The sequence below is a fragment of the Diplotaxodon limnothrissa genome, linkage group LG3, assembly GCF_057381915.1.
Source record: "Diplotaxodon limnothrissa isolate DT_005_m linkage group LG3, D_limnothrissa_male_GT1.1, whole genome shotgun sequence".
NCBI lineage: Eukaryota > Metazoa > Chordata > Actinopteri > Cichliformes > Cichlidae > Diplotaxodon > Diplotaxodon limnothrissa.
In genome coordinates this window covers 42,037,034-42,052,285 of record NC_140598.1, presented here as the reverse complement: position 1 = coordinate 42,052,285, position 15,252 = coordinate 42,037,034, and the positions used below count along the sequence as shown (strand labels likewise).

At 41.5% G+C, this 15,252-nt stretch overlaps 1 protein-coding gene across 2 annotated transcripts in view; it reads left to right on the top strand.

Moving 5' to 3' along the window:
- col4a6 (collagen, type IV, alpha 6) overlaps positions 1 to 15,252 on the top strand; it is a 161,488-nt gene that overhangs the window by 128,299 nt on the left and 17,937 nt on the right. For both annotated transcript variants that reach the window (XM_085349349.1, XM_085349351.1), the window contains exons 18-29: positions 756 to 822; positions 903 to 1,013; positions 1,101 to 1,241; positions 2,600 to 2,695; positions 2,960 to 3,117; positions 3,272 to 3,454; positions 4,079 to 4,262; positions 7,038 to 7,109; positions 7,636 to 7,743; positions 9,144 to 9,362; positions 9,515 to 9,673; positions 12,524 to 12,694. In XM_085349349.1, the coding sequence (XP_085205475.1) occupies positions 756 to 822; positions 903 to 1,013; positions 1,101 to 1,241; positions 2,600 to 2,695; positions 2,960 to 3,117; positions 3,272 to 3,454; positions 4,079 to 4,262; positions 7,038 to 7,109; positions 7,636 to 7,743; positions 9,144 to 9,362; positions 9,515 to 9,673; positions 12,524 to 12,694 (1,669 nt within the window). The remainder of the gene's footprint in view (positions 1 to 755; positions 823 to 902; positions 1,014 to 1,100; positions 1,242 to 2,599; positions 2,696 to 2,959; positions 3,118 to 3,271; positions 3,455 to 4,078; positions 4,263 to 7,037; positions 7,110 to 7,635; positions 7,744 to 9,143; positions 9,363 to 9,514; positions 9,674 to 12,523; positions 12,695 to 15,252) is intronic.

The window sequence follows — 15,252 nt, the reverse complement described above, 5'->3', positions numbered from 1 at the left end:
ACTAAAAAGAAGTTTTATATCATTTGTAGTGAACCTGTGAATTTATAACACCACAATATATCAGATCCACACGCCGTAGGCATAAAGGCAGCAGCTGAAAGGGCAAAGTTTGTATAAAGCTTCTCTGCTATTTCACCAGCAGATGGGGCTACTGTGCTCACACTGATGGTAGCAATTTTTATTGCTCTATCTGTAAAATATACTACTCTTGTTACAGGGGTAATGACAACTTGTAAAAGCGGATATTTTTTAATATAAAACATTAACAATAATTAAATTGCCTAATCACGGATCTTCATTTATAGACACTATCCTAGCTTAGCAGTTACAGGACATTTCATTAAACCCTTTTGACTTCTTGGTAACATATATCTAATCAGCTGATAATATGGCAGCAGTCGTATTTGGACATGTTGACATGGTCAAGATGACCTGCTGAGGTTCAAACAGAGCAAAGAATGAGGAAGCAAGGTGGGTGAAGATGCCTTGTTAATATCAAAGGAGAGCGGCTTGACTACTCTGAGCTGAGAAGAAGGCAGTAACTCAACAACCGCTCATTACAGCCAGAAGAGCAAACGAGCATCACTGAAAGCACAAAATGTTAATATCACTCTGCCACAATGACACATTTTCAGATACACCCTCTGGGTTTTATGGTTAGCTAACTGAAAATGGTTACTTATCTATATGTTGGTTTAGAGAGATGATACCATCAATATTTCTGCTCTAACCTGTTTTTTGGGTACATCTTGTAGGGAGACCAGGGAGACCCCGGACCCCCAGGACCTAGCTCTTTTGTTAATGGGGGTTATGCTATTCAAGGTAACACCTTGAGTTTTTTTTACACATGTGTTCCTGTGAACCACCGGCCCTTTAACCACCTCTTCTGTGATTGGTTGCAGGACCTCCAGGGGACTCGGGTTTACGTGGCTTTCCAGGACCCCGGGGTGACCAGGGACCTCAAGGCTTTCCAGGACCTCCCGGCCAACCAGGACCTGATCGTTTTGGTCCAGGTAATACACACAAATTCACACTGATCACGGAGGATTAACCACCATCAGTAATGATCTTTAGACAACAGAAGCTGTCTGTGCACACAGGTCTTCGAGGTCCTCCTGGGCCCAAAGGTGTAAAAGGAGAAGTGGGTGACCCCGGCTTACGGCCCACTGGTTTTGAAGGTTTCCCAGGACTCCCTGGGCCCCCAGGTCCCAGTGGCCTTCCTGGACCTCAAGGCCCTCCAGGTACATTTACACAAAAACAGCAGATAAAGCTCTGTGGTCCTTCCCTCTCAGGCAAGCAGAAGTAGAAACCGAATATTTGAAAGTACAGCTTTATTTTTATTTCCTCCTAATTTTCTTATACATGTTTGAGCTTTGACTGTTGTGTAAGTTGTGCTCAGTTTCTGTTACTGTTGGGGTTACGGGGATTCAAGCAAAATATTTTTCAGTATATAAAAAATAAGTTTTTACATTTTAAACACAATAAAATTCAACTACTCGGTAGAAGTGAAAGACAAGACATAGAAACACTTTCAAATATAACAGCTGACTGACTTTGCTGTCCTTCAAGGCACAAACGCTGAGCCCTGCTACATCTATCCTGATACAGGTCAGTCCTACAGGTAAATGGTAAATGGCCTGTATTTTATATAGCGCTTTACTAGTCCCTAAGGACCCCAAAGCGCTTTACATATCCAGTCATCCACCCATTCACACACACATATCCCAAAGGCAGCCATATTTCTTTGAAACTCGCCAGCAACAATCATGCTGCCAAAGTGAAATTCAAAACCACAGACTCAACTTTCACAGCCAGCATCTAGCTGCCACAATGCTTTATTTGATCACTTCTGTGCTGTGGAGGGAGCGGTTGTTAGTATAGAGTGTAGCCAGCTTCAGTCTTGGATATGAGAGGCTCTCTCTACTGATCCAAGCTGCTTCTCTCATCTCTGGTGACAAGGTGTCGCCTGCTGTGAACGTAATTCACAGATCTCATGTGGACATTAACGCTTGCTAGCAAAAGATTTCTTTAATGACTGTTTATTTGTAAAACACACACATGGAAACACAGGAAGAAACAGTCTGTGTAACATACTGGAAGGAAATCATTGGAAAAACAAAAGATGATTTCACTGGCATGGAAGATGACTGTGTTTGGGTATTTTCTTTGCCGGGGTAAGGCTCCGAACTGCAACAGGCTGTGCATGCTGCTTCTGGTGAGTAGCTCTTAACCATGACGGTCGATGTAAAATCACTGAAGGGGTTCATGTTGTTTTACATTTTAAGATGACAAAAAATAAGCCTCTCATCTTGCAACAGCAGCTTAAATCTTTTGTCGAATCTGGAAACCAAACAAAGCAAACTAACCTGATTTTAAACTGTGGCTTCGAGCCGCACTTCCGCTCTGCTGGCTTGAGTAATTCCTTTTCCGGTTATTGAAAGCTTGGTTTCAAAAGGAAAAGCAATAAATCAGTTCAAGAAACTTAAACAAGTATAAAGTGTTTGTGTAAAATCTTAAAGTAACAATTTGTGACTTTTAAAACTACTTTGCGGTCAGTGTAACCTCTAATGGGTGTAGCTTTGCGTGTGTGTTTGTGCAGGTGACTCTGAAGGTCTACCAACTGCTCCCCCTGGAGGCCCCGGGCCGCCTGGTCCCACAGGATTTCCAGGAAACATTGGTGCCAAAGGGTTTAGAGGTACACGCAGATATGCAGACTTCATGAAATGAAATGATTTGTTTCTCGCAAAAAATATATTTAAATCATCGCGTATTTCAAAATGAGTCAAAATTGTTGTCGAGAAGTGAAGAGGTGAGTGAGGAGTTTACCCACACAGTAATAAATGAAAAGCAAGCAGCAAAATACAAATACGAAGCATTGGTATCCAAGGAAACTAAAACACAACTGGAAATGGAAGAAAAAGTGCGACAATCTACAATTCTTAATCCCGCCGTCCCGCAGGCGACCCTGGTGACTGCAGATGTTCTGGAGGAGACTTCTCGGGGTTAGATGGACCACCTGGACGTCCAGGAACCAATGGCAGTCCTGGCCTGCCTGGGGTGAAGGGTTTTCTTGGAGACCCCGGTTCACTAGGCTTCAGTGGTCGTCCAGGACCTAGTGTAAGCAAAACTCTGCCCTTGATATGACTTGAATGGGAATTATTAATAATAATAATCATCATCATCATCATCATCATCGTATTAATCATAATGATAAGTAATTTAAATGCATGCATACCAGTTTCTGAAGTTTCACATTTCTGTAACTTTGCAGGGTCCTCCTGGTCAGCGGGGCTTCTCCGGGCGTAAGGGAGAGAAGGGGGCTCCATATTACCCCACCCTAAATCTGGGGTTGAAGGGAGTCATAGGAGATCCTGGACCCAGAGGACCTACAGGTGAAACAGGAAATCCTGGAAGAGACGGGCTGCCTGGCTTCCCTGGATTTCCTGGACCCCCAGTGAGTCCTTCGAAACACAGTTTACATATTAGTTCATCTTCAGAAAGATTTTCATTTAATACGTTTTTAAAAAGACGTCCAAATGAGGATCATTGTTTCCTCTTTCCTCTCATATATTTTCTGTCCTTTCATTTCGTGTTTTCCCCTTTCTTCTTCTTTTGTTTTTCGTCTCTCGCTTCTTTGCTGTCTTTTCATCTCATTCCCTTATTTCATTTCTTCTCCTGTATAATTTCTGTGCCTTTCTGTTCTTCCCCTTTTATTTTGTATATTATCATCTCTTTCCTTCCTTTTTCTCTTTTCCTTCCTTTTATTTTCTTTTGTCTTCTGTTCTCTCTCCCACCTTTTCATTATCCTTCTTTTGTTTTACTCATATTTTCTACCACTCACCTTCTTTGCTTTCCCTTTTTTGCTTTCTTTACTTTCTTTTTCTTATATTTCCTCTAACTTTCCTTTTCTCCTTCTTCTTGGTTTTCTCTTTCCTTTAATGGCCTATCCTCTTTCCTGTTTCCTTATTTTCCATTCCCTCTTCCATTTCTCACCTTTCTTTCTTTTCTTTTCTTTTCTTTCCTTTCCTTTGCCTTCTTTCCTTTCCTTTCCTTTCCTCTTCTCTCCTCTCCTCTCTAGGGTGATGCAGGCATCGGCTCAAGGGGAGAAAAAGGATTTCAAGGGTTTCCAGGTTCTAAGGGACGTCCTGGAGGCCCTGGTGAGCCGGGCATTGGCTATGATGGAGCACCCGGCTTGCGTGGAGACCCTGGAGAACCCGGTATACCTGGTTCTCCAGGTATACCGGGTTCACCTGGAGAGAAAGGTAAATAATGGTGTTTTGAGTGTGTGTCCGTGAGACAGAGAATGACAGAAAATATGTGAATGTGTGTCATACAGTCTTCTTCCACAGGGCGATATCCACACCACCTCATCCCATCACTGTCCATCCTCAGCACACAACAGTTATCGTCCTCACATGCTAGATCATTATAAGACCTCTGTGAGGCAGCCTGTCCAGGACTTGGACAGAGCTTGTGGCTCTTGTTAGATTTCCTCTTCCAAAGCAGCTTCCTGCTCTCCGTGTTTCCTCGGCTGCAGCAGCAAACGATTAACGAAATGATTAACGGTCTCCATTAATGTACTTACACACTTCACCTGCAGCCAACAATCTATAAACTGCTTCCTTAATGGAATGATTGATGCTTAATGATGATGATGTATTTGCTGATTAAGCTAAAACGACTGTGCTTGTTTAGTCTCAGAACAGGTGAGAAGTTTGATGTTTGCCATGTCTGGCTTTTTACCCAAAAATCTGCTGCTAAACTAAATTTACATAACCAAACCAAAACATAGTTTATGTGTGTTTTTTCCTTTGCAAATCTTTTTTTCTTTTAGCTTATCAACAGTCAGCTTCTAGCTACACTTTTCAGTTTTTTGCTACAGCCACAATGAATATAAAATGATGGCGGCAGCAGACGCCCGCATCTTCCTGAGACTAAATGACACAAGCCTTTCGGCAGCAGCTGGCCACTCATCTTTAGTATGAATGTGTGCTTTCATACCATGACGACTGATTAATTTTTGCTTTTAATATGAAGGTTATTGTCGCTGGCAGGAGTTAAGAGAGAACGAAGTGTTTGGATGCATCGCTGGCGCACAGATGCCCCTCCTTCCTCTCTCTCCTCTCATGTTGACGGCAATAACCTGTTTTTGCCTGAACTGAATGAACTTATTGCTGATTTGCTGATACCTGTTGTGATGAAAACCCAACTCAATGGCTTTATTGGGGCATGCAAATCAACCTAAGTGGCTTTGTATGCTGCCACCTTCTGCCTCTCCCTCTCTCTCTACCTGTCTTTATCTCCCCCATCCATCCATCCCCTCGTCTCTCTGACCTCCTTTGTGCATGTGTATCTATCCAGGTGAAAGCATCTGTGAAGGGCTTAATGACGCCGAGGAGGGACAGGGTGGGTAACTGATTCTTTTATCCACCAGCCAGGCTAGTGAGCCTTTGACAGAACCTCTAGAGTTAGTTGCAGGCAGACGAGCAGCTGGTGGATGACTATGCTGCTGCTGTTTACAATGGAAGCAACCTGTTTGGTCTGTCTGATGGGTTTCAAAAAACGAGCATTCCACATTCAATGAATGATGCTTCAATTATATGACTTTCAGAAACTAGAGAAACTTTTTAGGCCAGTAAACCTCCCACAAACAGTTGGGTCCAAAGTTATTGCAATAGTGTGTAAAGAACTGTAAATGTCATAATTCATGAAACTAAAACAGAGAGAAAAGAAGACATGGTATCAATGATGACCATTAAAAATATAACCATGGGTTTTGCTTTAGTCAAGCCTGTAGGACCTCGAAGATAGAAAAGGGAAAAATTACTCAGTATATTTAGGGAGACAAAATAACTTGTGATCATAATCCAAACCTAAGCCTATAATCTGGTTAAACAAAAGTTGTTGTCTTCGTTCCCTAATTGCCAAGATTTGGGCATAAAAAGAAAGAATGATTCTGATTGCTTGGGGTTATAGTTAAGCTTAGGTTTGGCACAGATGATGACTTAGATCTCAGAGGGTTAATGATGTGATAGCCTGGATGTAAGCCATTCATTAGCTTTGGGTTGCCAGGTTCTGCATTTTCCTAAATAGCCCATGTTTATCCTTTTTATCATTCTGCCCTTGTAATATTAGTAGACCCTTGGTAAACACCTAAGAAACTCCAGTGTTTCTGCAGCTCTGTCAAAAAGCATTGTGTCAAAGATATTTTTCACAGTCTGGGAGCCCAGACTATTGTTTGAGGTCTTATTACAGCTTATAAATGTTTCATAAGGGAAGTCTTTTCAGAAAAAGCCCCAGCCTCCTTTAATCATGGGAAACATAGTGCACTCTGGAAACTACTGGCTAACTGTCAATCATTTGTTCATGACGAGGCCGATGGAAGCTTCTCGCTCCCTGCACCTTCAGGGTTTCCACTCAGGCCCAGTCAGTCAATGATTGACTGTCGAGCTTCAGGGCTGTTTATACGCGCTCGGCTTCCAATCAAAGCTGCTGAAATCTTGCGCATGTTTTCAAGCCAAGCCTCTGCTAAATGCTTTTAATTAATGAATGAAATGAAACACAAAACCTGCACTGGATTTCTAATTCCCATTATCTTCTTAATATAAAGAATTTGCTTCTAACTCCCTGCACAAAAAGTCTCTGTTGGCGTGAGTGGAGGCGATAGACAATCAGCACCTCAACAAAACATTCACTGAATATAATTATCCAACATTTTACTGTGTCACTGTGTTTATCTTGCAGTTATTTATAATAATACATTATCACATATGTCTACAATGGTGTTAAAGTTGATGTTTCACTATACTGAAGTCTTTGTTTGTATTTAACATGTGATTTTGACCTGTGCTACATTGCGCTACTTCAACTCTTTGCCCTGATTTGATTAGTTGAAAAGAATACACAACTCTAAAACTGTGTATATATATAAATAGGTATACATTTGTAGATGTGCTATTATGTGTCCAAGTGTTCACTCTAAATGTGTATTCAAGTGCTTGAGGTCTGAATGCTAACCTGTGTATGACTGCTACCAGGACAAACTCTGGCTTGCGTATTTACGGGTGAGGCAGGAGACCCAGGCGATTCCGGTTTCCTTGGACAACCAGGTACGATTTAACAGATGTCTTATGGTGATTTTACAGCCTTAAAGCCTTAAACTCTATGATGATCACAGTTAGGCACAAACACACACACACACACACACCTTTACACCATATGTTCTCTGATTGGCTGCCTATCCCTCTCTATGACATCACGGATCCAAGAATAAATTGTAGTAGTTTAATTTTACACAAGATGACCTCAACATTTCAAACGTTGCCCATGTTTAATGCACCAATCTACCAATGGAACAACAGGAAATGGAGAAAAGCATAATAGGTCCTCTTTGCATGCACTTTCACATTGTTCATTTGTAGATACAGGTGCAAATTGCATGATTTTACTTTGTGGCTCTAGGTTTTGTAGTTGATCTATTAAGATTCTCAATCAGTGTTTACAGAAATAAGATGAATATGTTCATTAATAATTTTATGAAACAACTTTGTCTGTATTACTGCTTGTAATGTTGTTGTGACTATTGCTTACAAACTGGGGAAACAAATCATCAGAATGATTGTGCCTCTTTGCCAGGTCTTAAAGGTAAACCAGGGCTGCAAGGGCCCTCTGGACGTCCAGGGTTTGATGGCCCCAAAGGAGAAAGAGGAGACCCCGGCACCGGAGGCGTGCGTGGACCTGAAGGTAAAATTGCGTGGTGGGGTTTCTCTGTACCAGACTGCAATAAGACATAACATGCAAAAGTCAAATAATTACAAATGAAACTCAAAGTTTTTTTTATTGTAATGTGAATTGAATTGTGTAATTAATTTAATTATCCTCTAATCTCTGATTTAGGCCTTCTTATAATGCAATTACATGGCAGGGATAGCTGGTGTGTTTATGAATTGGACCCAAAAGCAGACACAAGATACAAAAGAAATAGAAGAACGAGGCAAGGACATGAAACTGAATGCGAACATGCAAAAATGTAACTGTGAAATAATCAAAACATGAAAATGAGTATGAGCATGAACATGAACCCGGACAGTTGGAAACTTTGACATGAAGACAACCAAACAGCCCGACACTCAACAGAGGAAGATGGGCGACTTAAACACACCGAAGGGTAATGCTGGAAGTGGAAACAGCTGGGGAAACACAGCTGAAACAAATAAACATGACGCCACAGGGGAAGCAAAACTAAACACACTGAACATGGAAACAAGACTTACAAAATCAAGCAGGAAACATAATGGAGCATAGACACGACAGCACAAGGGTGACAATTAGAACATGGATCAGAAGGGAGAGACTAATGCACTGGCATAAATGAAAGTGAAAACACAGAGGACGAGACCGACTACACAGAGGACAGGAAACGACTCGTAAATCAGGAGACACTGATGGAACAAAAACTAGAATAAAACTCAACTAAACCCCAACTAAATAATAACACCAGAACTTAATATTATCTCAATCTTAACATAATAAAATCACAAATACAAAATAAACCCAAAACACCGGGTCACAGACCCAGCCCCTGACAGGTTTTTCTTTTGCTTCTAGTGCTGCATTTATGATTAGGCAGTTACTGGAGGCTGTGCCGTAAACAAAATGACATGTTTAAAACATGTCAATAAACATGGAGATCTTGAAATGTTCGCGTTGCAGGGGCCACGTCTACAACCATGCGCATGGGCAGGTGATGTCTTCAAAGCAACCTTGGTGTTTCGAGATGGCGTTAAAATGGCAAAAAGACAGTCAGTCTGCTATCACTTTGTGATTAAATAGGATCAAGTGGTAATTACATGCAATCTGTTTGTGATAGCAGACTGATTACCTGGGACAAATTGTCAAAAAATCTGTTCACATAAACTGCTTACATTCAGAGTGCACGCAGAACTTCATCTGAAATCAAAAATTCTGAATTTCCCCCACATTCAGTCTATCGATATTTAATCTTTAACCTTGATCTTTGGCGGTTTCCTGTCCTTAACTTTGGTTGGTTACAACTTCCTGTCACAGAGAGAGTGATAGAGAGGGTGCTTCCAACTTCACTATTGTGCATTTTAATGCGTTGCTCGGGATGTCATTCCCTGCAGGTTTCACTGGACCCAGAGGGGACCCTGGTATTCCAGGTATCCCAGGGCAGAGTTTTGATGGGCCCAGGGGTAAGGACGGTCTCCCAGGCCGTCCTGGAGCCAAGGGCCAGCCTGGAGAGGTGCTAGGAGCTACACCTGGATTTCCTGGTCAGAACGGTTTACCAGGAATTCCTGGAGACAAGGGCCAGCCGGGAACACCCGGAGGACCTGGAATGCCTGGTGGGTAGCAGGATTTAAGTCAGTTACTTATTTTAATAAAAACAAATAAAAACATAGTATTCGATGGGTGTCCTGAAATAACAAATGCCAGCTGACTTAGCATTTAAATGCTTCTGCAAGCAACACTTTGTAAACAAAGTCTGTTCTTGAAGGGTTTGATGGACGTCCTGGTGCTCCTGGTCGGAAAGGAGAACGCGGAGTTAACGGTTTTCCTGGTAATCCTGGCCTTCCTGGGCTTCCAGGTGACCCAGATGGTCGCATTCCTGGTCCACCTGGCCCTGATGGTAGTAAGGGTCTGAGAGGACCACCAGGTGAGAGAAAGAAATGATTTGGGGGTTTTGTTATATTTTTTGCACATTTTACACTCGAATTTGTACCTTTGAGAGATTCTTAGTGTGAATTATTGCAAAAGAAGGTGAAATATGACTTTGTTGTGATCTCTACTGAAATCCTTCACCTCTCATCCCTGCACCAGCTCTGGTTCATTCCTCTTTTGTTCACATCGTTCTTTCACAGTCTCCATCATCACAGTTGCCCGTTTGAATCGTGTTGTTTATCAAACACTGCATCACCCACGAGAATGTCTTCTCCCTCTTTGTTTTTGTATTGTTGTATTTTTCCATGTCTCTGTTCTTCCTCCTTGTCACTTTCATCTTTTTTCCCAACACCACCACCACCATCATCATCTCCATCCATCCTCTCATCCCTCCATCCTTTTTTTGTTGGTGTTGGGTCACTCGTTATAGGCTGCCCAGGTGAGACACTCTTTCCCTCGTCCCATTGTCCATCTCTCCTCCCTCCCAGCCGCGCCACCCTTGGCTTGCATTTCCTCCATCCTCTTGCTGTTGGTGTATTAGAACAAACACTTGAACTGCTGCCTTCATTTCTCATCTGCGCTGCACACAAATGTCCATCTCCACAGTGCAGTCGTGGAGTCTCGTATGGGGTGTAACACCACGTCTCTGGAAAAAAAAGATGGTAAAGGAAAGTAATTAATATGAAGGTGAATGAATACAGAGGCAAAGTAAAACATTAACGCCTATATTATTTATTATTTTCAAATTATTTTTGATTAATTGAATGGCATATTAATTTATTTATGTAATTTTTTTTTGTTCTTTATTTATTTTTGTCTTTTGGGAGGGGGTGGAGCAGCTTACCTCCTCCAAATATAGTGTTACCTCATTATCTAAGAGACGATGACTTTTGCCTATGTTTGATGAGGTGCTTCATCATAATCGTGCCATTTGACTGTGTTTGCATCAATAACTATTTTAAAGTACATAAAACTATGATGCTAGAAGGAAATGACATCATCACACCCCACAGAAAGACTGAACCAGATGGATATTTTGTAACAGTTCTGTAAACAAAGCATTTCCGCAGGAAATGTGAAAACCACTGTTTGCTGTTCTTACTTGCAGAAACGACTAACCTCATTGTGAACTAAGTGTTTCTGTCTAATCAGTTCCAGATGTGTTTGATGAATTAACTGTAACAGGTTTGTGTGAAAATTGAAGATTTGGGGGCAAACGCTGTTTAACTCAAAGCTAGAAGCTTTTTATTTTACACTCTTGAAGGGACTTCTTATTTTCAGCGCATCCTTGCATTGATCAAAAAGTGATAAGCTGCAACTTTGCAGCACAGATGTGCTGAAAATGGGTTCATTTTTTAAGAATGTAAACAGTAGCAGTTAGTGTGCTTTAGATGGCTTAACCTTGCTAGTCTGGAATTGCACTCAGAAACAGTATGATTACCAATCGGCTGGTTCTCCTGTAATGTGAGTATCAAAATTAGCCACACTGAGCTTTCATGTCTCTGCAACAAAATCTGCAATCTGGGTGCAATTACAGACCAATCGCAGCAATGAAGTATTGTAAAGAAATGTGTGATGGCATTGTTGTTGCTGTTTGCAAGGCTGCTTTAATATGTGTGTTAAAAGATAGAAAAACTAGCTTAAAACCTGATTGTTCGGAGGTAAGTGTATTCCTCATACAAAAGATAATAATACATATTATTATATTATGATACAGTTATGGTCAAAAAGAAAGATTAGCCTCTTAAATTCTAAGGTTGTACCTATAAGAACATAATAAAGATAGTCTGGTCCTTAGCAGGTCTTAAAATTAGGCAAACACAGCCTCAGATGAACTACAAAACATGTTGCATTGTGTATTTAATAAACAAAAACAAAAGCAAAAAGAAGAAGCATTGCGTAAAAAGTGTAGGAGCGGTCCTACCAGCAAATTCGCCTTCAATCAGTCCTGCAATGCTCAGTGAAAATGTGCAAGAGGTACTCTCAGACTCTACAGGGCTCAGTTGTCATGTTAAATGTTAAAGGTCATTAGCAGAGATGGGCAGTAATGCGTTAAAAGTGATGTAATCCAATTACTTTTTCAAGTAGAGAGAAAAGTCAGGGATTACTACTACAAAAAAGTAATTAGATTACTGTTACTTTACCGTACGCTCAATGTGTTACTGCGTTACTAAGTAACGAAAAAAAAGGCAGCAGACTAATTACACGGAGGATAACGAGATGATGGGAAACAGAGGGAAACACAGCTGGAACTAATCAGACATAACAGACAGGGAGGAAGCAAAACTGACAGGACAACAGACTATCAAAATAAAACAGGAAACATGAGACACACACACTAAAGCATGGACTAACTGAACACAGGGAACCAAGGCAGCGAGAGACACGACTGGGAAACAGATGAATAAACATGGAGACAGAAGTTAGCATGCGTGATGGAGCATCGACACAGGGGAGACATGGAAACAGAACCAATGACTTAAATGCTCTGTTCAGCTGTGCATAAATTAATTTCTGTAAACCTTCATGAACTGAAGTAACGCTGTCAAGAATACTGAGCCAAGATTATTAGAAAATGATGTGACTGATAAAATCATGCAGAACATTATCAAGTTATTGTTGCTAAAGGTGATGCTAACTACTATTGACTTTTGGACTACATTATGAAATGTGTTGTTGTTCATTTGAGGTTGTATTTGTGTAATTTTAAAATCTGGTAAGCACCCGAAGACTGCATGCTTTTCCAGATAATTAGCCAGCAGCCCTTTTTCCATGTGTCTGTATGAATGTCAGATTGTTGTCAGTGTTTTGTTTTTCTCACTGTCTCTCCTTCCATTATTGGCAGGTTTCCCTGGTCGGAAAGGAGAAAGAGGAGAACCAGGTTTCCCAGGGCCTGCTGGGATGAAAGGAACTCCCGGACGACCTGGTGCTACTGGGTTACCAGGAACAAGGGGACGCCCCGGTTTACCAGGACCAGGGACTATAGATGGAATTCCAGGAACGCCAGGAAGAAAGGGTCTGCAGAAGTAGTTTTTTTGTTTGTCATTTTTAGTGGTGTCGTGTTAGATGTTGATCATGACTTTACTGACTATGATGATGGACAGAGTGATCCTACTGGTTGACTCCCACATTATAAAGGCATGGTTGGGGAATTCATATCACCATTGTACGAACATCAGTAATACGGTCAGTGCTGCAATGTACTGATCATGGTGTGGTGGTGAACAAGATTACTTTTTTAAGATTGTTCACGGAGTTTTTAAGACAGCCTGATAACAATGAATTACAAATTCTGGTCAAACAATTCCAAGATATCTCACAGTGTTAGTAGAAGCCCAGATAATTAGGTTAGACAATATGTTTGCATGATTTTTAGGGCCAAGTTCAATGACCTCAGTTTCATCAGAAGTTAGAGGTTGATGGGTTTGTAGCATAAACCTATTCGCTGGAACGTTGAAGACAATATAATTACACCGCAAAGCAAGAAGCAAGTAGGCAAACTTCTTCATGGTACTCGTGCACGGGAGAGAACCGGACAGGCACCGTTCCTTCGCTTGACCCCAGTAGCTCTCGTCCGTCCTCCCATACACTATCCTTTTATTGAGGTTACATGAATATGCATAGGTTCATTAACATACGACGTCTACATACAAACAAAGAGTACCTTGCCTGTGTGTGTGTGTGTGTGTGTGTGTGTGTGTGTGTGTGTGTGTGTGTGTGTGTGTGTGTGTGTGTGTGTGTGTGTGTGGGGGGACTGCTGATCAAAGGGTCAAACATCCTTGGTCAGGAAGAGGGTAGCCTCCCCCTCACCCTAGATGGTTCATCCTAGATAACACGGTGAGGAAGTCCTGCAGTTCATCTAAACAAAGAGCACTTAGACTAGAACAGACGCAACTACGTTAATCCTACCATAAAATAATAAGACACGGTATGACCTCTCATGCTCCCAAAGTGCTGTCTAATACACACAAAGTTTGCAGACTATCAAGGATCAAAACCTCTACCAATCTACAACTAATTACAAAACTCTAAGCATATATAAGTAAATATTTCTAAGCATAAATGACAATCAACAATACAAATCTAACATTTCCCCCCTTTTTGACCTTTATGCCTGAAAAGTTCCCAGGTATGAATACGTCATGTCTGACAGTTTCAATGCAAACCTTTTTATACTCAGCATATGTCAAATCACCCTAAATTACTGAAAAGGTACACAGTTCAACAAATGTATTAGCAGTTACCCCATTCATTGAGCTCATCTTATGGCAAACTGCATCTTACGAGCAACCAAAGAAATTGTTAATTTAATAGTGAAAATAAAAAAGTAACATTTTCAAAAACATCTCAGCTTGGTAATGCTTCCTCCAGGTGTGCACATCACATGTCTCTCTGCAGAGTGGTTTGAGTTCTGCAGGGCGTCATGAATGTCTCTTCCAGTTGTTTCCATCGTTGTCCATAGGACCAGAGTCCAAATGTATGTAGAATAAACATTCAAACATACCAGTTGGTTTTGTTGTTTGTCAACATGGTTCTCAGCTATTTCCAAAGCTGCAGACCTCTCAGCACTCTAGTTTTATGGCCTCCCATTACCTCACTTCAGGCCTTCGTCCTGTGAGGGGGATATTTATGACTCCTTCATTGTCCTTCATTGTCCATACTCTGCAGAAAACACCTCTGTGGAAAGGGTGCAGGGTTGTCTTACTGCTATTATGATCCCAGCAGCCTTCAGAGTGTCATCGTATGCACAGTATAGTGGCACAGCATTAGGTGATGTTCATAGGAAACTGCTGTTATCACCACCATAGCTTCTGGTTCCTGTGCTTTTCACAGAATCATGATGTCATCCTCGAACTCCTTCTACGCTGTCGATGGAGCTTGGCACGCTCCTCATCCCCTGAGTGTTTATGTTCCAACGCTGCTGAAGGTTTAAGGCAGAGCACGTCGTACACCTTAGTCGTCTTCCTCAGCGTCAATATTGAATCTTTCATTGTATTTAAAATCTTGCTGTGGGAAGTCTCCTCTTGATTCCCTGGAAGCTTAGTAGCACAGCTCTCTGTGTGATGTCTGCTGTGCTGAAGATGATCTCTGATCCTCCTGAAGCCTCTCTCCCATCTTGTGGACGATCCTCTCCTCTATTTTGCAGGCAGTTTCATGGTCCTTGCTGTGGCTCCAAGGTCTGATTTCATGATGGGCCCCAACCAGCTTGATCTTTGACCTCAACCACTGCCTGGTCCTGTCAGCTATGCGCTTCTCACTGGGCCTCTGAAGATTTCTCAGGAGATTACTGCTGCACCTGTATTTCCTTGCTAGGAAGACAAACTATTTGGAGAGTATGTCAACAATCATCAAACCACATTCTTAGTTCAGTGAACTTCACTTATAGGCCATCAAAGCCTCATCTGAACATGGGTGCACCACTTGCATAGGTTTAATATTTGTAAATAAAACGGCTAATCACACAAATCACTGCAACAATAATAAAAACATTGTTTAATGTTAATCCTTGCACTCCACCTCTTGACGCATGGACACACCCATGCGTCAACTCACCAAACCTGGATTCCAGTCTTA